The 22,041-nt window shown below is 41.5% G+C and overlaps 2 protein-coding genes across 17 annotated transcripts in view; one reads left to right on the forward strand and one right to left on the reverse strand.

The window, feature by feature from the left end:
* The window catches only part of RBKS (ribokinase), a 92,817-nt gene that overhangs the window by 26,335 nt on the left and 44,441 nt on the right, over window positions 1-22,041 (reverse strand). For all 10 annotated transcript variants that reach the window (XM_025454314.3, XM_035701058.2, XM_025454312.3 and 7 more), the window contains 2 exons: window positions 21,399-21,490; window positions 14,633-14,821 (listed from right to left, as the gene is read on the reverse strand). In XM_025454314.3, the coding sequence (XP_025310099.1) occupies window positions 14,633-14,821; window positions 21,399-21,490 (281 nt within the window). The remainder of the gene's footprint in view (window positions 1-14,632; window positions 14,822-21,398; window positions 21,491-22,041) is intronic.
* Window positions 19,410-22,041, forward strand: part of BABAM2 (BRISC and BRCA1 A complex member 2) — a 449,505-nt gene continuing 446,873 nt past the window's right edge. For 2 of the 7 annotated variants that reach the window (XM_049096094.1, XM_049096103.1), the window contains exon 1: window positions 19,421-19,817. The gene's annotated coding sequence lies outside the window, so the exon portion shown is untranslated. Of the gene's footprint in view, window positions 19,818-22,041 lie in introns of all 7 variants that reach the window. The other 5 variants (XM_049096099.1, XM_049096100.1, XM_049096102.1 and 2 more) reach the window with 5 other exon arrangements.

The following is a 22,041-nucleotide window of genomic DNA, read 5'->3' on the forward strand; positions in this document are numbered from 1 at the left end:
TTATAAGCAGCCATGTTAATCTTTTAATAGAGTAGAAATCTGATAAAATCTATCCCTGCTTAAACTCTTCAATGGCTCCCTGTTGCCCTCAGGAGAACATGTAAATTTGCAGTTGTGGCAAACGAAGCACTTCACAGCCTGTCCCTGTTACAGCTGCACCTACCTCATCCTTTTCCATTCTCCCTTGTACTATAAGCTCTTTTCACAAAGAACTACTTGAAAAGGCACAAACATTGACAATTCTGGGATCCCTGGGTGGCGCAGTGGTTTGGCGCCTGCCTTTGGCCCAGGGCGCGATCCTGGAGACCCGGGATCGAATCCCACGTCGGGCTCCCGGTGCATGGAAGCCTGCTTCTCCCTCTGCCTGTGTCTCTGCCTCTCTCTCTCTCTCTCTGTGACTATCATAAAAAAAAATTAAAAAAAAAGAATATTAAAAAAAAAAGAAACAAAAAAAACATTGACAATTCTTAGCTCTGGACCTTTCATGAGCTGCCGCCTCTGCCTGGATTACCCTTCCCCAAGCTGACTTATCCTTTAGCTCATCTTCCCTTGCCCTCTCATAGCAGGGTCACAGGCTCCTTAGGCGAGGTGGGCTCCTCAGCTGCACTCCCATAACACTGTACGAGCATCTCCATCACGGCACTTCTCATTCTGACTGTGGGCTACAGACTCTTCCAGACTCAAGTTCTTTGTGTCCAGAGACTGTCTTATTACACCAGTGTCCCTATGATACCAGTGCACACCTGCTATTTACAATGAAGAAAATGAAAATATAGTGTGCTAAGTAAATGTGTGCACAGTGGGGCACTTCTCACCTTGTTTTGCTATAAATTCCCACAGTGGTCTTTCTATTTCTTAAAAGACTGTGACTTTCTGTGTTTAAAGGACTGTGTTGGCAGCCCCGGTGGCGCAGTGTTTTAGTGCCGCCAGCAGCCCAGGGTGTGATCCTGGAGACCCGGGATCGAGTCCCAGGTCGGGCTCCCTGCATAGAGCCTGCTTCTCCCTCTGCCTGTGTGTCTGCCTCTCTCTCTCTCTCTATGAATAAATAGATAAATAAATCTTAAAAAAAAAAATAAATAAAGGACTGTGTTTTCTGTGTTTTCAGTTCTCAAGGTCACTTTTGTTTCATTGACCCTGGAACAAGAATAGGTGACAGGCAGCCTCAGGATCCCAAGCTTCTCTCTCTCTAGCAGTTCTTTTAAAAGATTTTATTTATTTATGAAAGAGAGAGAGAGAGAGGGAGAGACTGAGAGCATGCAGAAGGAAAGGCAGAGAGAGAGGGAGGAGAGAGAGAATCCCAAGCAGATTCCCTGCTGAGCATAGAGCCTGACGTGGAGCTGGATCTCACAATTGTGAGATCATGACATGAGCTGAAACCAAGAGTTGGATGCTCAACCAACTGAGCCACCTAGGTGCCTCTCTCCCTAGCAGTTTTAAAATATGTGAAGAATAGAAAAGAAATGGTCTAATATATACCTTCTAGGGGTTCTAGAAGGAGAAGATTGAGGAAGAAGGAGAGGCCATGATAAAAGAGAGAATGCTTAAGAATTGTTCATAACTGAAGAGAAACACAAATAGTGAGATTCAAGAAAAACAGAGTCACGAGCAGTATTAATAAGAATACATTCAGATCTGGGCTCATTGTAGTAAAACTGCAGAATGACAAAGATCAAGACAAATTCTTACAAAATCCTACCATTCTTCTGTTCAAATGTGCATCTAAAAGCTAGGTTCTGACAGGCTGTGTCTTCATAGCACTAAGGATCCTAAGCCAAGAGGTCACATTGTGTTCATGACATTTTATTTCTTAAAAACTACTTGAAGGAAACATAGCAAAATATTAAGAAATAAAGCTGGGTGGTGGATCCATGAGTGGTCATGATCTTGTTCTCGGTATACTTGAAATATTTCACAGGGCACCTGGGTGGCTCAGTATGTTAAGCATCTACCTTCAGCTCAGGTCATGATGCTAGGGTTCATGGGATCGAGCCCCACATCTGGCTCTGCTCAGCCTGCTTCTTCTCCCTCTGCCTGCTGCTTCCCTTGCTTGTGTTCTCTCTCTCTCTCTCTCTCTCGGTCAAATAAATAAAATCTTTAAAAAAAAGAGAAATATGGGATCCCTGGGTGGCGCAGCGGTTTGGTGCCTGCCTTTGGCCCAGGGCGCAATCCTGGAGACCCGGGATCGAATCCCACGTCGGGCTCCCGGTGCATGGAGCCTGCTTCTCCCTCTGCCTATGTCTCTGCCTCTCTCTCTCTCTCTCTCTCTCTCTCTGTGACTATCATAAATAAATAAAAATATAAAAAAATTTAAAAAAAAAGAGAAATATTTCACAATTTATAAAGAAGGAAGGAAGGCAGATGGCAGGCAATCTGATTGGCCTTGGGAAGACTGTGGGGAGTGGTCAATGTAAGTATTTGATGCAAATTACATTTCATGTATCTACACAATTAGATTCCCACATGCTAAAATTAAAGGATCAGACTAAGTAGAGAAAGATTTTTTTTTTTAATTTTTAAAGATTTTATTTATTTATTTGAGAGGGAGCATGCCCAACCACGTGTGGGGAGAGGGGCAGAGGGGGAGGGAGGATCCTGAAGCAGACTCCCCGCTCAGTGTGGAGCTCAGCTTGGGGCTCGATTCCAGGATCCTGAGATCATGACCTGAGTCGAAGGCAGACACTTAACCTACTGAGCTACCCAAGTGCCCCAGAAGATGGTTTTCTTAACTGGGAAAAGGACAGTCACGTGAAGTCACTTAGCAAATGTACCTGTGATTTTTCTTTTCCTAGTTTTCATTTGTTTTGACCAAAGGAAGGAAAGGATATAAAATTTTGTTTTTAGAGACACTTTTAGGTGCAGTGGCCATGGCCCCAACTCACTGGGCTCTACAGCTTGGCTCCAGAAGGGTTTTCACCTCATAATTTCAGGTCTACCCAAGAAACATGTTCACACATTGGAAACCACTATAGTCTATAGTCCTGGCAGTTTTGCTCCAGAGAACGAGTGTAGCATCTTAGGATGTAGGCAAGGAGGAGACATATGATCACACCGCTATCAAGGAGCCGGAAGAGGTGGAGGGTAGAGGTAGGAAGCTACATGTCTTCACTGTGAATGGATGAGGAAGCTCCTACAACCTTAAACTGTCCCTTCTTACTGAGACAGGGACTATTTCCTGTCCTTTCAAATAGGTTGCATCAAGGCCCACAGAACACTCTAAATCTAGATCTAGACTTTGCTTTCTTGATTTTTGCGGAGGTTTTAACAGTTGTTGTTGTCTTTTTTTCCAACATCTTACCTCCACCTCCATGCCCCTCTTCTCCACTACGATGGCTCTTTATAACCTCTGGGTGGATCTGAGTTCTGAAGCAGGGCCAGGGATCCCAGCTGCCGGTTCAGGAGCCCCTAAGATGTCCAGCACTAGGCACATGTACATGTGTGTCCGGGTCTGGCCATGGGACGGTACTTTAGGAAAAGGGAAAACACAGCCTTGTATTTGGCCCTGGTCCAATTCCTCAAAGTGAAGATGACATTTCTGGTAAGCAGTTACAATTAGATTTTTAGAGCCCTGGGTTTTCAACTGATCACATGTAGGATTAAGAAAGATAATGTAAAATATTTAATTCTGCTTGATTAGCCAGCAAATGAGGTGATCTGCTGATACGTAAGTAATGGAATAGAGCTAATACAGACCCCCGGGCATGACAGATGTCCTGTGCCTTGTCGATCCGTCTCTTTAGCAGTTACCTTGTCCTATGTCCTTTCTTTATATTCAGTTACCTTCTTTTTGTCCTCTTCATCTTTTCTGGCAGCCAGAGTTCACTCAGATCATGTCCATTTACTGATATCATTCCTAAGGTTAAGATGATTATTTCAGAACCTCAGCTGGGTTTTCTGTACTCTGTGATGCCTATTTTGAGATGCCATTTACCCATGTAACTTAATTGTTTTGGTCTGGCCTATCACTGCAGGTGAAACAATTTATGTTTAAAAATGGGAAACTGGGTATTTTGTTTTCATAACATTAAAAAAAAAAGCATTTGTATCTGAGATTTTTTTCTTTCCCTTGGCATATTCAAAGTAGAATTTAAGGACTATAAGGAATCCTGGAGATCCTCTAGTCCCCTGAGAACAGTGGGGCTCAGCGAGGCTAAGTGATACACATACTAGTTACTTTTCCAGAAGGAACTAGAACTCTTTCATTACTTCAGGAGGGCTTGTTATTATATGCCAAACATATACTAAGCACTGAGATTGCCCAAAAAGGAACTCTCTGAGCTGGACCTTTAGGACGGATGGGAGTCTGCTAGGCAGGGAAGGAGGAATGTTTTTGTCTTTCCTTAAACTAGAGAGCTAGTTTAGGAATGTTAAAAAAAGAGAAATTATAGGGGTCCCTGGGTGGCATCAGTTAGGCATCAGTTAAGCATCCGCCTTAGGATCAGGGTCATGGGATCGAGCCCCAGATCGGGCTCCCTGCTCCTTGGGAAATCTGCTTCTTCCTTTCCCTCTGTCTGCAGCTCCCTGTGCTTGTGCGTGCTCTCTCTCTCTGTCAAATAAATAAATGAAATTAAAAAAAAAAAAAAAGAGAGAGGGGAATTATATTTTCCCTAGTTTCTCCACTTAGCAATTCAGGCCCCTATTTACAGAAGTTTCATGGAAAGATGATCTAGCGATTTTCTCCAGGAGTGGTGCACCTCTCCTTCACGTTTGATGACTCAGTGACAAGAATGAATAGAAGTGATCTGTGCCTGAAACTTTGAAATTCAGACTGGAATGATCCTGCCACCCTACTATCCATGCAGTCCAGCTCCTTGTTCTGTACAGGAGGATGCTGGAAGGGGATGGCAGTGGGAACTGGGTTTCCTTCCAGTAATGTACAGAGCCAAGGTCATGCCCACTTTATGTACTGGAGGGTGGTGCAAGCTCTGTGCAGGCTTCCTGGTACCCCTACATGATCCAGGTACAGTGAACAGACATGTAGGGATCTACTAATGAGCATCTAAGAAGTATTGGGTGCTTACATGTGCCAGGCACTGTTCCTACATGGGTGCCTGTTCTTAAGTGAGGCTGCAGTGTACAGCACAAAGCAGGCAGTGCCTTTGCAAGATCTTGGCAGTTTCTGAAAACCTAGAGAAATGGAGTGATTACAGAAGCCATTGATTCTGATTACAGAAGCCACTTGTCATGACAAGTGACAAGGAAAGTCAGTGCCGAAATGCCATAAAGAAGGGACTGCAGGTAGGCAGACTGCCACAACATCAAGAGGCAGAGTGGTGTGCCAGGGAGTACTCAGATATAGGCGTTAGACAGACAATTCCTTCAGGTCATCAACTAATAGAGACTGAGAAATGGGACAAAGGCAAAGTCTGGAATGTTCAATATATTATTAATTGTGGGAATGAGGGTTGAAGAGATTAAGATATGTAAACTGACCTATTCAGAAAGAAAACTTGACCATGAGTAAAGCTTCTCTGAAGATCTGCCATGCATATGAGTGATGAACAGAAACAGTGCAGCTTTGACATTTATTCTGTTATTTCTAAGGAAAACTGTATAAAATAATATATTTTTGAGGGAAATTGTTTCTTTAGGAAGATTAAGGAAAAAAATCCTGTCAAAAGTGTGTAGTGAAATATCTAGACCTAACGAGGCCTGGATCTAAAGGCAATGCAGATCTATTTCTTTGGTATCAGGTGTCCATTCATTCAGAAGTCGTCTTAAGTCAAAGGGCTACTCATCCTACTTATATAGAGATTTTGGAATGCTTGAGAGATTCTTTATGAAACCAAGAGTGCACTTGGCCAATTACTGGCTCCTTTGTGAAGATACTGCTCAGCATACTCTTTGAGAAATATCACCTCTCTTGTTAGATGTGGCTCCAAATAGTTTTTTGCTCTGTCCCAAATCATATATCCTCCCAATTTCAAAGTAATACGTGAAATAATAAATGAAATACTAAAGCAATTCAGAAGAATATGGAGTAGAATGTATAAGCCCTCCTTTATGACACCTGCCTCCTATCCCCTTCCCATGAGCAATGATCATAATGGTTTGGTGGGTTTTTTCCCCCAGATTTTTAAAATGTGCTTTTATTTATGGATAGCTAGAGTTATTTTTTTAAATAAATAGCACCATTACTATTATAATTTGAATTTCTTGGGCGGCCCGGGTGGCTCAGCGGTTTAGCGCCACCTTCGGTCCAGGGCCTGACCCTGGAGACCCGGGATAGAGTCCCACGTCGGGCTTCCTGCATGGAGCCTGCTTCTCCCTCTGCCTGTGTATCTTCCTCTCTCTCTCTCTGTGTGTGTCTCTCATGAATAAATAAATAAAATCTTAAAAAAAAAAGACTAATTTCTTCTACTGATGATTATGTAGATATGTCTGATCAATTTTTGATTATTACAAAGCTAGAATAAATATTCTTTTAGAAAAATTTGTATATATGGAAGGAGGGTTGGGGGATGGGGTAACTGGGTGATGGGCACTAAGGAGGGCACTTGATGGGGTGAGCACTGGGTGTTATACTATATGTTGGCAAACTGAATTTAAATAAAATATTTAAAAAAACAAAAAGATAATCAGCCTTCAGAAAAAATATTTGTATATATGAACATTTCTGTAGGATAGATTCTTAGAAGATTTACTGGGTCAAAGGGAAAGCATATTTAAAAAATTGGTACTGTCAAATTCCCCTCTGAGGTAAAATTTACACTCCCATCAGAATTATATGATAGCGTGTGCTTCCAGTATATTTGGACTTTGACATTATCAGTCTTTAATTTTGCTGAACTGATAAGCATTTAAAGGGGGGGAATCTCACTGTGATTTTCATTTGTGTATTCTTGACTTCTTGTAAGGTTGAACATGATCACATTTATTTTCTGATTTCTTCAGTGAATTGCCCATTTACTAGAGAAATGGTTGATCTTTTTGAGTAGTAGAGGCTTCCCCTAACTATACATGTTAATCTCTGCTGGGGCAAATATTCAAATTTTCTGTTAACAGATATTCAAAAGTGTGTGAATGAGTCTGGAAAAAAATATGGAAGGATTTGTACTAAGAGGATAATGGTGGATGGGGTACCTGGCTGGCTTGAGCCAGTGGTGTATATGACTCATGATCTTGGGTTGCAGGTTTGAGTCCCACACTGAGTGCAGAGACTACTTAAAATCTTTAAAAGGATAACGATGGTTACATCTAAGTGGTAGACTCATGGGTATTTTATTTTCGTCTTTATCCTCTTCTATGTTGTCTGTTTTTTTCTCCTCTTGAGAACTATGTATTAATTTTATGAGTGGATAGGAAAAAAAACCCCAGTAGGCTGATAAATAGGGCAAAGATGGTCTCAAGGCCATTCTAAAAGATAATTTTCCAAGATGCTTTGAGTGGTGACAGTATCAGTAGATACTTAATTTTCCTGAGGTCAAAATGTAGAGGAAATGACAGTTACTTCTTGGATCATAAATTGATATGGCAGTTAAAGTTAGCCTTATTATTTTATATTTACCTCTTCAGCACCCAAGATTCTATCACTCTTTACCCACAGTATTTTCCTCTCCCAACCCCTTTTCAAGTCCTGGCAATCAACAGTGAGGGGAGCTCAAATGATATCTTGGCTACAATCTAAGTTCCTGGACAGAACTGTGCAAAGGCTCTTTTCAAGGACAGAGTGGAGTATGAGCTGCAAAGACCCCTCAAAAACCCTACCAATTATTAACAAATGCAAAGAACGTATGTATTCATCAGAAAGAAAGAGTGGTTTGCTGGGGAAGCACATTTTAAGGAGCGTTACAGAGACTAACATTGGCAGTGTCTGTGTAAGAAACTGAGGAGTGAAAAAAAAACAAAAACTGAGGAGTGTTTAGTCCTCTCAGTGAGACCATGGCTAAGTAGGAAACACCTCAGTTTGCCCGAATTTAGACACACCTCTTAAGAGCTCTAAATTCATGGGTTCTAGTGGCATCCAACAATAGTAGCTTGCCCTTCCACTTGCAAGGGGGAGGGAGCAGGAAGAAGACGTAGGTTGGGGGGGGAAAGTCATACCAAGATGGGAACCCGGCCCTTTGAATCTGGGTTTCCAAAGGCTGACCTGTCATTCTGAATGGTGCCTCAGAGGTAGATCAATGGGAGCCAGTACTCAAGAACAGCCTGGATGGCTGAAGGCCAGATCCAAGGATATGGGGAATATGCTAAGGAGAAGTTACCTTGGAAAACTGGAGGTAACTCATCAGTCATAGCAATCATTGTACTTTCATGAGTGCTTCCATGCCAACTTTAAGAGAAACTATCCCCACATCCTATTGGGGCAATTTCTAGTTCAGGGCTGACTCTCCAAGCCCTGAGTTATCTGTTGGGGGCATCCATGCAGCTGGCTGACATTGCCTAGTGCCTCAACCAGCAGCTGCAAATACTACAGGACTCAAATATAATGGATAGAAAAAAAGAGGAATCAAAAGGAGGTAAGAGAATCCCTATGCCTCTGGCTTTTGATCACTGTCAGCTTGTGTGTATACCCCGAATTATGATGATTTATTATAAGGTGAGTGATTCTAGGGAAGATGGCTTTAGTCTATGGGTTGAGTTCTTAAAATCAGAGGAAGAATGCAGATTCTAGGACTTCACCATTTACATGTAGAAAAGCGATTTCTATGTCAAGAGTTTTATGTAGCTTGTAGGCCATGGATAACCAACATTATATCACACTAGAATGATAACCCAAAATATTACCATGTTTAAATGTGTGTGACTCTTGACTACTGAGTGATTATTTAGTGCAATGAACACAAGAAGGCAAAGCTCCCCTAACCTTCAGCGTGGAGGACAGCACTGAGAACACGAGGGCCGTGGCATTTTGAGGCTGAGATACCCTCTAACATAGAGAGGTCAGAGAAGAAACACATCTGTCATGTCTCCTAATCTCAGCTGAGGACATCTGTACTACCGGCACCATCTCACTGTCATACAATGGGAAAAATGGATATAAAAATAGAAGTGATACAGCCAACTATTAACACGGAGGTAGGGTGAATAGAGCACTGCACTAAGTGGGAAACGACTCCTTGTAGGGCAGGCTGCCTGACTCAAGGGGACAATGTGAACCAACTAAAGGTGTTTCCACCATCCATGCCATTCCCGACTGATTGATTGATTGGATTTTGGCCAGCTCGGTCGAAGTGTGATTGACAAAAATTGTATACGTTTGGGTTGTACAACATGATTTTTTTTTTTTTTTAAGGTGTGCATCGTTGAGGGATTAGTAGGAGGAGAAAAGTGAAGTAATAAATCTCTGGAGAGCAAGTAATGCCCTCCTGACAGAAAAGTGAAGGAGCCCATTTGTTCGGGAGAAAATGGCTCCCTGGGAGCTCTTCACCTCACCCTGTGAATTATCAGCTCTTTATTAAGACTTATGAAGAGGCTGAACAGTTGTGTGCAGAACAGGCAAGGATTTTCATAATGACAGTGCAGGATGAGAGGACAAAGATAGCATAAAGAGGCTGAGGGAGATTCTACACCCAGAAAATAACTACTCTTGTTTCCTGTGTCACCTCCGCTCCACTGGGGGGACGCTGAGAGCCCATTGAGTAGATTCAGTGGAGCAATGAAGTGGAAAATTCTTTATCACAAGAGTATCTGCTCATTGGTGAAGTGCCTACATGGATCTTTGTATTACTGTTGTCTGACCTTTGTTTTCTAAATTGATATAATTCACATATCATAAAACTCAGCCTTTAGAAGTGTACAATTCAGTGGTTTTCAGTATATCCACAAGGTTGTGCACCTATCACCAGCATCTAACTCTAGAACACTCTCCCTACCCCAGAAGGGAATCCTGTACCCATCAGCAGTCACTCTCTCTTCCCCCTCTTCCCAGCTGCTGGCAGCTATCAATAGACTTTCTGCTCCTATAGATTTACCTTCTCTGGACATATCCTCTACATGGAAGCATATAATATGTGGCCTTTTATGTTTGTCTTCTTTTTAAAAAGATTTTATTTATTTATTTGAGAGAGAGAGAGAGAGCAGGAGTGGAGGGGCAGAGGGAGAAGGAGAGAGGATTTCAAGCAAATTCCATGCTGGGCTTAAAGCGTGACACGGGGCTCAATCCCAGGACCCTGACATCATGACCTGAGCTAAAACAAAGTGTCGGATGGTTAACCGACTGCACCACCCAGGCACCCCTATGTTTGTCTTCTTTCCCTTAGTATAATACTGTCTTAGATGTTCATCTATGCTGTAGCCTGTATCAGTATTCCATTTAATGGCTGAATAATATTCTTTTATATGTATGTGCCATAATTTGTTTATCCAATCATCTGTTGTTGAAAGTCAGGTTGTTTCCAATTTGGGGCTGTGAGGACTAACGCTGCTATAAACCTTTGTGTATAAATTTTTGTGTGTTTCTATTTCTCCTGGGTGTATACTTAGAAGTAGAATTGCTGGGTCCTATTGTTAACTCTAAATTTAACTTTTTGAAGCACTTCCAGACTGTTTTCAAAGCATTTCTGTTTTCCCTTTCTACCAGCATTAAGGCTTCTGATTTCTTCATGTCCTAGTTACACCTTGTTATCATCTGTTTTTTTATTCCAGCCAGGTATCAAGTGATATCCCACAATGTTGCGTCATTTCAGAAAAAAAATCAAATCCATCCATATATATAGAGTAAAAATACAAGGCTTAAAGAGTAAATGTCCCATCTCTCTCCAGAACCATTTCCATGAGGCAAATACTTTAAATTCCTTTAGCGATTTCTTCTGGTATTTATCTTCTCTTCCTGATAATATACTTCTACTGCTGTTTCTTAAGATCAGTTTCTGACACTGGGACACCTGCACCCCGATGTTTCTAGCAGCAATGTCCACAATAGCCAAACTGTGGAAGGAGCCTTGGTGTCCATCGAAAGATGAATGGATAAAGAAGATGTGGTTTATGTATACAGTGGAATATTCCTCAGCCATTAGAAATGACAAATACCCACCATTTGCTTCAACGTGGATGGAACTGGAGGGTATTATGCTGAGTGAAATAAGTCAATCGGAGAAGGACAAACATTATATGGTCTCATTCATTTGGGGAATATGAATAATAGTGAAAGGGAATAGAAGGGAAGGGAGAAGAAATGGGTAGGAAATATCAGAAAGGGAGACAGAACATGAAGACTCCTAACTCTGGGAAATGAACTAGGGGTGGTGGAAGGGGAGGAGGGCAGGGGGTGGGGGTGAATGGGTGACGGGCACTGAGGCGGGCACTTGACGGGATGAGCACTAGGTGTTATTCTGTATGTTGGCAAATTGAACACCAATAAAAAATAAATTTATTATTAAAAAAAAAAGATCAGTTTCTGATACTCTCTCTTGACTTCCAACCCTGGAGGATAGGCATTCAGCTCTCTTCTCTTCTTCCAGGTGCACAGAGACACACACTCACTTTATCTTCCATCTTCAAAACAGGATTACAATCTCCATTTTTGGTTAAATCAATAATTGGCACTTGCACTGTTATGACTGCATATTCATAGCCGTGTGAAAGGCAATTATATTTACTTAATCATACTTTAACCCTCGGACTGCAGATGACATAGAACAAAAAAATTTGCCTGTTTTTCATTGCCACAGTTTTCTGCATCTTAATTACTACTTTATCTTCAAACTTTGCAAGAAAACTAAGAATCTCTGGGCATACTCAAACACATGGATATTCCACTGTTTCTTTCTTTGTCCTTTCCTGTATTTGTTTTTGACTCTGGGAGACATTCCTCCAGGGCTCTCCACTCCTGCTCTCACCAGGATGGCCCGGTTAGGGGCTTGCTGCATTGCTGGGGCCCTGGGACTCCCCTTCATTGTCCTCGACTTCTCTCCTTGGTAGCCTTGCCTGATTCCTAAATCCCGTGTTTCCCGCTGTCTTGTTTTTATCCCTCAGTTTACAACAGTGTATCTCCAGTAGCTTCTTTAGTCCTCCATTCCTGCCTTCGTTTGTGTTAAACAGATATTTTTAAGTGTACCACTATAATTCCTTTGTTTCTTTCAGGGTTTTTTTGTTTTGTTTTGTTTTGGTTTTTTTTTAGTGATCACACTGGTGATTCCAGTGAACACCTACCTTAAAACAATGTAGTTTAGATGAATACCAACTTCGTTTTGATAGCATACCAGGTTGTTTATGGCTACTTTCATGCTACCAGGGTGGAAGTGAGTAGTTGTGACAGAGCGTGTATATATATAAGGCCTGTAAAGCCTAAAACTTGACTGGCCCTTGATGGCGAACACTCGTTGATCCCAATCCGGTGCCCTCATCTTTGTGATCCCATTCTCTGCTTCCCGCCTCCTAGCATTAGTAATCATTTCTTCTCTGAGCTCTCACTGTGTTTCCCCTTTCCTGAAACCCAAACATTAACTGCACATGCTAAGAAGGCAAATAAAAGGGCATAACAATGTGTGAGAACCTCCCTGTACACATCGCTGTGTTTAAGATAGATGCTCAAGGCACAGTCCATCATGATCTATGAAATCCAGTTCTTCAACATGAAACGGCTCTGAGGATAATGACTACTGAGTCAAATCTGAGGATTTCCAAGGCTGGTTTCCTCATCACTTGGTCCCATGCCCTGGCGGTGCATTTTCACACACTTGTTCTGCGGTGAGCAGGGCTTGTTTTTGTCTGACCAGCATCTACTTCCCATCCTCTGAGAAGAGTTCTTTGGTTTTTATGTGATATCCAGGGATGGGGACATGACATGAGGCACCATGTAGGCAGGTAGCTGCCAGAACCACTCCTTGGAGGGAATCTGCTTGAGCTCAAAGCCCAGCACAAGGCAGACAGAGAACAAGGAGAGAGTGAGCAAGCCCCTGGGACGTGGCTTCGCCTCTGTGCTCGGCCCTGCCTTTGGACCTTCCACGTAGGTGCACCAAATCAATCCCTGTTTCTGTGGAGGCCCCTCTGATTTGTGCTTTGGTGCTTATGTACCACAGACACAGACATTGGAAGCAGAGGCTGAGTCTTTCTTGGGGAGATATGTAGGCCCGACATCTTCACGAAGACCCTTCATTTTTTAAGTGTATTTTTTGCTCATCATATGCATTTTATTTTAAGTAAGTTTTATGCCCAATGTGGGCCTTGAACTCATGAGCCTGAAATCGAGTCACATGCTCTACTGACTGAGCTGGCCAGGCAACCCCCCTAGGACTCTTCATTTTTAGCAAAGGAGAGTAAACTCTTCTGCTCTTGTTCAGGACCTGGACTAGTTTTACTCTAATGCAGGGTCGATTTGAGAACTATGAAGGAACCTCTCAAATTCAGGTGACTGCTTGACAGAACAGAAAAACACTAATGGTTTCTAAAATGACTCAGTATGAAGAAGATGACAACATCAAGTACAGTTTATCAAATACCCGATCACGCACACTGTGAAAGGCAATCAGGGTGTAATTTCAGGTTATAAAAGCATTCCTTGTACTAATCTGTTTTTCAAAGCATATTCGCACCCATGACTTCATCAGATTCTCTTTGGTTCCTTTCTGATACGTGACCCACATTTTCAAGTATTTTCTAAGCATAAAACCAAAGTATATTTTATAAATAATTACATACTAACTTCTTATAAATAAGAACCTTAAAATGTTTATTCTTCTTCAGCTCTAGTTTTGCATCTCTGACACTTATTTACTTTGCTAGTCAGCTCTTCTCTTTTTTTAAGTTAAAAAAAAAAACTTTTAAAGTAGGCTCCACACCCAATGAGGAGCCCAATGTGGGGCTTGAACTCATGATCCTGAGCTGAGATCAAGGTCAGCCACTTTAGCTGCTGAGCCACCCAGGCATGTCCCCATCTCTTCTCCATTGTAGGCCACAAGCAATTTTTATTTTCCCGGTTTTAGAGGGACCCTGAGCTTCTTTTTTTAACCTGTTTCCTTTCTACTCCATTCTGGGCTGTGACTTATCTACTTAACCTGCTTATCCTTAATGCAGCACCTTACACAAGAAATGTCTGGAGTCCACAGGCCGAGTTTTGAACCCCTATCTCTGTTACAACCTAGCATTACGGTCCTCAGCAAGTTTCTAAATCTGTAAAACGAGGACAGTAACTTGCATCTCATAATTGTAAAGATTATATGAGACGTATGCAAAAGAGACACAGCAAGCATGCAGTAAATGTTAGCTGTTATTGTCTGTTGACTAAAATAATGATTTCTGCCAACCCGTGCACTTGTTCTCTCCACACGAGAGGCTTGTAAGAACCAGCGATTGCTATATCATCTAAAATCTAAGCCCCATGAGACAGAAGTTTTGTCTTGTTCATCACTAAAGCCCCAGCACCTAACAGATGACTGGCACATAACAGGTAGTCAGTACATATTTATTGAATGAATCAGTGACTGAGTATAGGTAATACAGGTATTCTGCTATTGCTACTCCAATTTTATGGATGAAGAAACTGAGGCTCAGAGAGGTTAACTGACTTGTATAAATTCCCCCCGCTGGTTAAGGAATGATCAAGAGCTAGTCCTCCTGCCCGGTTTTTCTTCTCTTCTATTGTATCACTTCCTCAGGCCCTTATCTTATGATCCAAAAATTCAGGTGCAGAATCTTTGTTACCAAATTATGATTTTCAAGGAGGCAGAGGTAATTTTGAAATTTTAAAACCTACCGTGGTATCCACAGGCTTGACTTTCTCAGTGGGAATGTGCTTTGGGACAGGTTCTGTCTGTGACAGCATCACGCATCCTTCAGCACCTAAGGTGACGATGACCACATGGCAGCCCCTCTCCATGAGCACCAGCGCAGCCTTCCCAGCGTCTGCAGGGCTGCCGACTGCCAGGCCAGTTAGGATCTCAGCCTGGAATACATAAAAGTGAAAGGAAAAAGCAGTGAGAAAAGTGACCTGGGTCCACTTCCAGATTAGATTTGCTCTTCTAGAAAACGTCTCCCTTCTTTTGCATAACAACCAATGCCATCGGGAGCTTTGATGCACACTGGCTCAAGAAAAGAAATAACCCAACAACAATGACAACAAAAATTAGCTTTCAAGGACACTCTTGGGACAACTGAGGAAATTTGAACGTGGCCCTGGATGTTAGATGACAGTATATTATTATTGATAATTTTCTTAAGTGTGAGAATGGTATTGTGGCTCCTCTCAGGAGACACACACTGAAATATTTAGGGGTCAGGTATCATGTTATTTGCAACTTACTCTGAAACGATTCGAGAAAAACAAAAGGAAATACACACGAGAGAGAAAGCAAAACAGCAAATGTTAACAACCATTTGGGCGGACAGTCTATGGCTATCTGTTGTATTGCTCTTTCAGCTTTTCTGTGTGTATGTGTGATGATTTTCATCAAGAATTCTGGGTGGCTCAGCGGTTTAGCACCTGCCTTCAGCCGGGGACGTGATCCTGGAGACCCAGGATCGAGTCCCATGTCAGGCTCCCTGCATGGAGCCTGCCTGTCTGTCTGTCTCTCTCTCTCTCTGTGTCTCTCATGAATAAATAAATTAAAAATCTTAAAAAAAAAAAAAGAATCAGGGAGAACAAAGAATTCTACAAAAGAAAGGCAGAGGGGAGGGGAGGCAGGAGAAAGGGAGGGACTGCTGCCAATGATTTTGATATAAATCATGTCTGTAAATTTCACACCTAAGGCCGTAATTCTTCTAGGCCCCTCTTGGGCCATAATGCCTTTCTCTTATTACTAGTCACAGCTTCCCACGTTTGCACAACACCCATTTCTTTTGTTTGTTTTTGTTCAAGAAGATGGAAGCAGAGCAGGAAGGGCACTCCTGTGTAGCAGAGAGAGCACTGTGCTGACATCCAGATGCCCACTACTTACTGACTCTGGGACTTTCCCCAAGTCATATACAATCTGTAAAGTTAGGGGCTGGCACAGGACCACAGTTCACTCCCAGAAGGTAACAAAGGCTCTGCCTGTAGTAGGGGCCCTGCTTCCTCATCCCCTAGGCACCCCTCTAGCATCTCTGGGGACCCTCTATGGTTCTGAAATTAGTGGCTGTAAAATTACTGGACTAGATGAATTATAGGATATTTTTTGACTCAAAAAGTTTATAGCCAAATTGTCTTTTCTGTATCCTATTTCTTCCTAAGAAAGAGTCTGTTTCTTCCTGTGCCTACTCTGAACATGCCCAGATTAACCTTTCCTATGGCCTGTAAGTCACCCCCACTGTCTGTTCCTTTGGTCTTCCCCACAGCAAAGGTTTCATTAACTTGACCATGTGTCCTTCCTGAACCATCTTTTCCACAGACCTTTTCTGTCTGCGTTGGCTATGCCTTGAGGCCACCTTCTATTTTCTTTTCATAAGTTTTTCACTGATCTTCATTACTGAGATCACTTACATCTGTTGAGTTAGATGGTATATTTGCAGAAACATGGAATTCTTGTGGTTTCTAAAAACCTGTTAAAAACTATTCTTTTATGAAAAGTTCCTAAATGTAAAAAAGTAATACAAACACCCATGTACCTACCACCTGCTTTTAATAAATCTTAATGTGTTATTTTATTTGCTTCAGATGTTTCTCTTTAAAGAAGGTGAATCATGCCTTCCATAGATACTATTTAGCAATGTGCCTCTTCCCTTAACGTAATTTCATTTGTGTTGATATGTGTAGCTCTACTTCTGTTTAACTGCACAGTTCCATACAGTACAGATATATTACAAATATACTACAGTTTAAAAAGATCTATTCTCCTTTTCATGGACACCAATTTTTCCATTTTCCCCTTTTACAATCAGTGAAGTATTGGATATTCTTTTTTTTTTTTTTTCTAATTTTTATTTATTTATGATAGTCACAGAGAGAGAGAGAGAGGCAGAGACACAGGCAGAGGGAGAAGCAGGCTCCATGCACCGGGAGCCTCATGTGGGATTCGATCCCGGGTCTCCAGGATCGCGCCCTGGGCCAAAGGCAGGCGCCAAACAGCTGCACCACCCAGGGATCCCATCCACATTTTTTTTTTTAATTTTTATTTATTTATGATAGTCACAGAGAGAGAGAGAGAGGCAGAGACACAGGCAGAGGGAGTATTGGATATTCTTATCATGTATATGTTATCTGTCTTTTTTCCCCTCTGGCTGTTTAAGAATATTTTTGTCTCTACTTTTCACTTTATGCAGTTCCATTAAAATGCATGTTAGGAGGGAGTTATATCTATTTATCTCAGGTGATACTTTTTTAAAAAAGATTTTATTTATTTATTTGAGAGAGCATGACAGGGAGCAAGAGAGAGCATGAGTGGGAGTTGGGGGGGAGGATCAGAGGGAGGAGAAGCAGACTCCACATTGAGTGGGGAGCCTGATGTGGGACTCGATCCCAGGACCCTGATATCATGACCTGAGCCAAAAAGAGTCGGACACCCAATGGATTGAGTCTACCATGAAACCACTGCAGAGGCAGGATCAGCCTAGTGGGAACCAAAGCGTGGGATTCCCCAACTCAGAGAGAGCAACATGAGCCTGCAAATGAGGAAGCATAATGCTCAAAAGTTATCCAACAACATCAATAGTCTTGGATGAATTTTCCCAAGACAAAATTCAAATAATGAAACAATGCCAAGAAAGACTTTAAAATAAGTATGATTGAGATTCTCATTCATTAAAAAAGGAGATGAAGACTCCTAACTCTGGGAAGCGAACTGGGGGTGGTGGAAGGGGAGGAGGGCAGGGGGTGGGGGTGAATGGGTGACGGGCACTGAGGGGGGCACTTGACAGGATGAGCACTGGGTGTTATTCTGTATGTTGGCAAATTGAACACCAATAAAAAAATAAATTTATTATTAAAAAAAAGGAGAAAGTAAGTGTGAAAGAGAAACAATTGAAGCAATGATATGTGAATATAAAAACCAATCAATTAGAAATCTTGAAAATGAAAAAACACCTTTGAAATGTTTCTATTATTACACTCATTAGGAAAAAAAAAACCACTAGAGGATAAACATTAGAATAGAATGAAGAATTAGTGAATTGAAAGAGAATCTTGATCAATTCACCTACAAGTGAAAAACTCAATTCACCTAGAATGTATCACAGAAAGAATTTTTTTAATATTAAAAAGAAATTTAGAGAAATGAAATATAGCTCAAGCAATTCTAACATACATCTAGTTGGAGTGAAAGAAGAGAAAGGAGGGAACTAGAGAGAAACAATATTAGAAGAACTGTAAGGTGTTATCAAGAACTGAAGAAAGGCATGGGTCCTCAGATCAAAAGTAGATTAAAAGTACTACCCCTGCCTTTTCAGTGGTTTCATAGTAGCATCTATTAGGCCCCTGAGGGTCTCTAAACCAGAGCCAAGTTTTATATCAGCAATATGGAGTTCCTGATCTGCTGTTATTGGAGATATTGCCAATCTAGTCACATTCCTGGTCACCAGGTTAGCAGTTGGCCTGATTCCTTCTTGATCACAGGCAGTACCTCTGTCCTGTCTCCACAGCTTGGTAGCTTTACATAATGCTGTAGTCCGGGTAGCAGGCTTAGCAACTTCCTCTACTTTTTTTGGTTAGCAGGGGAGTCTCAGCCTAGCATATCTGGGTTCCAGCAGTGGGCACTGCTCCAGGCTCCCATGAGGGGCACATTTTTAGTGCCTATTACCCATTGGAGGTCCCTACCACCTATACCTGCTTCTAGCACACTCAGGGCTGAATGCTCTAGGATTCTGTTCCCTTTCTGATCTGTGGAGTTATCTTGTTTCTGAGCTTGTATCTTTTCATTGTCTCTTTGTGTATTTATTTATCAATGGTTTGTCTGTTAGCAGAGAGAGGGGTTTTTTTTCCTTAAAGAGAAAGAGAGAACAGGGAGGGGGGAGGGGAGAGGGAGTGAGAGAATCTTACGAAGCCTCTACACCCAGCACGGAGCCCGATGTGCGGCTTGATCTCATGATCCTGAGATCATGATCTGTTCCAAAATCAAGAGTTGGATGCCTAACCAACTAAGCTCCCCAGGTGCCCCCAGAGAGAGTATCTTAAAGCATGAATTTACATTATTATCCTTTTTAGAAGTCATCCATAAGAATCTTAATTAAGCTTTTAAAGTTTTTCTTTTTTCCACTGAGTGTCTGAGATCAACTTTCCTAAAGACCAAAGTTTGTTCATTTGTTCATTCAAAAAGCATTTACTAGGTGCCAACTATGTGCCAGGTACAATATAACAGAGTTACATAATTTCCAAAAATAATTCTATCAATTTATATCACACTATATATGCTCTTTTCACACTGTGACAAGGACAATCTTATATTGAAACGAGGGGTGCAAGGGTAGACTTTCCTGCCTCAGTCAATAGAATGGGCCAGAAGAGATACTGTGTAACTTCAAAAGTGATGTCATAAAAGGCAACATGTCTTCTGCCTGATTCCCTCTCTCTCATCCTCTGGATACTGTATCTTGGAACCCAGCTTCCATTGTGAGGAAGCCCAGGTCCCAAGGAGAGGTCCTGTGTAAGTGTTAAGTGTTCTGGCCAAAGGCCAGCATCAACTAGCAAGCATGGGAGTGAAGCATGATTCCTGCTCTCCACCCTTGAGTCTTCTAGGCCCCAGACATCATGGAGACAGACAAGCCATGCTGTGCCCTGTCTCAATTCCTGATGGACAGAAACTGTACAGGACACGAAATAATTACAGTAGTCCCCTCTTATCCACCGTTTCACTCTCCTTGGTGTCACTTATTCGTGGTCAACTGCTGTCAGGAAAGTAGGTAATCCTCCTCCTGTCATATCATCAGAAGGTTAATAGTAGCCTACCTGCTGTGTCTCAAGCCTGTGTCACTCACCTCACTTCATCTCATCATATAGGCATTTATCACCTCACATCATCACAAGAGGAAGACAGGTGAGTACAGGATAGTGAGATATTTTGAGAGAGAGAGAGAGAGAGACCACATTCATAAAACTTTCATGACAATATATTGTTAAAATTGCTTTATTATTAGTTATTATTGTTAACCTCTTCTGTGCCTTCTTCATTACTTAAACTTTGTCAAAGGTATGTATGCATAGGAAAAAAACATAATATTTATCGGGTTCAGTACTATCTGTGGTTTCTGGCATCCACTGGGGGTCTTGGAACTATTCCCAGTGATAAAGGGGGATTACTATATTGTAAGCCCTGAAATCTGGGGGTAATTTATTATGCAACAGTAGATAACTATACAATTAGGATTACCCATTAGGAATACAACAGTGAATAAGACAGATGTCCCTAGCCTCACAGGACTAGTAATTCAGTGGAGAAGATAGAAGTATTGAATAAGTAATTTGAGCTGTGATGAGTGTTTGAAGAATAAATATAGTGCTCTCCAAGTATGCAGCAGGGAAATTTAAGCCAGTTGGCAGTGGAGAGTAATCAAACTTCTTATTGTGCAATAGCTACTATTTCCCACAATCCCTTTCTCCTAGCACAAGGCCTGGCTATGGTGGTTGCTCAAAAATATTGCATAACCTGTTGTGATTTGTTAAAATTAGTTTCCTTGTGGCAGTCTTCTTTTTTGTTTACTTCATGTTCTGAGAGATAAAATTAACAAAAAGGCAGGTCGGGAAATCCTGGAAACATTCATGCAGCCTTCTAGAACCACATGGACAATTACTATTATAATTCTTTAATTACTAACTTTCTCTCTCTACATGTTGCATTGTATAATAATATGTCCTTCTTCCCAATGTGGAGAGCAAGCTCTGGCCTAAAATGGTTTGGCCTATAAAAAGGAGGAATACTGAAATTTTCTTCCTAAAATGCTTCAGAATGGATGGCACCATCTGAACATATTGATCAGTATTTTATGCAAATCTATACATTATGATCCTCAGGTGGTCTGAGAGGGCCCTCTCCTAACAGAGTGGCCCCCGAGGTCCTTCCTGTGGTATCAACAGGGAGCCTACATCTGTACACCCATGCAGTCCCAGGGTCTTCACAAGAAAATGTAGCAAATGCTCCAGGGGTCGTATCTTAATTAGGGTTGTTAGGCCAGCTGAATTTGAATTTCAGATAAATAACAAATAATTCTATAGCACAAGTACATTTAATATACCACTTGTTGTTTATACGAAATTCAAATTTAACAGGGCTTTCTGGATTTTTTTTTTTGCTAAATCTAGCAACTCTAGTACTAATTAGTCCACAGAATGTAGAACAATTTAAAAAGAAAACAAACCACCAATAGCTTGAAGGCAGGGAGGGAACTAAAAATAGCTGAGGTTTGATAAATGCCAGATTATGGAGATGACTCAGGAAATCGCCCCCCCCCCCAACTCACTAATTTCCTTTTCTCTACACCCTAGTTGTCTGACAATTGTTTTCAATGGGCCCAAGAATTTACATGCAATCAAACTGAAGTGGTTAGTTCTGCCTCTGCTTCATCCACTTGCATGAAAGTCTTTGGCTTCTTCTGGAGGGAGCAAAACCTTCCATCCTTACCTCAGTTTCATTGCAGCAGAACACATCTGAAAGTGTGTAGAAGCGAGGGTCCAGGTCAGCAATAGCAGGAGCTGGATTGAACAATGTTTTCACTGTAAAGAATGGAAAAGGGGGTTCAGTGATCATTTTTTAACATGGTGCACTTATAGACAGTAAGGGAAATCCCATGTGCAGCATTTTCCCCATTAGATGACAAATTGACTTAGAAAAGTCTGAAATCTCAATCTCTGTGGTGACCTAGTCCCAGCCCCTTTTTATTTCCATTTGCTCCCCTTTTTTTTTTTCTCCCTTTTTCACTTTACAACATTTCAACTTCAAGGGCAAGCAACAGTATCACAACCAAGGTGATTACAAAGTTATGTCAAAGGGCAACATAAAATTTTAAATGCTGTGACATGAAAGGACATGTATGGATGCGAACATTCAGGCTGGTGAACATTTTTGCTCATAAATCCATTTTCCAGGAAAAAAAAAGAGATGTTTGGAAAGAAGTAATGAAGAGATAAAAGAAATTTCCTGGTAAGAACAGGAAGTAGGAAGTTCATTTACATATGTAGGTTTTGTACACCTATGCATGTCTTCCAAATATATCACAATTACTCATGCAAACATGTACTTTTTTTTTTAAGATTTCAAGTAATCT

This window comes from Canis lupus, chromosome 17 (genome assembly GCF_003254725.2).
Source record: "Canis lupus dingo isolate Sandy chromosome 17, ASM325472v2, whole genome shotgun sequence".
Lineage (NCBI taxonomy): Eukaryota > Metazoa > Chordata > Mammalia > Carnivora > Canidae > Canis > Canis lupus.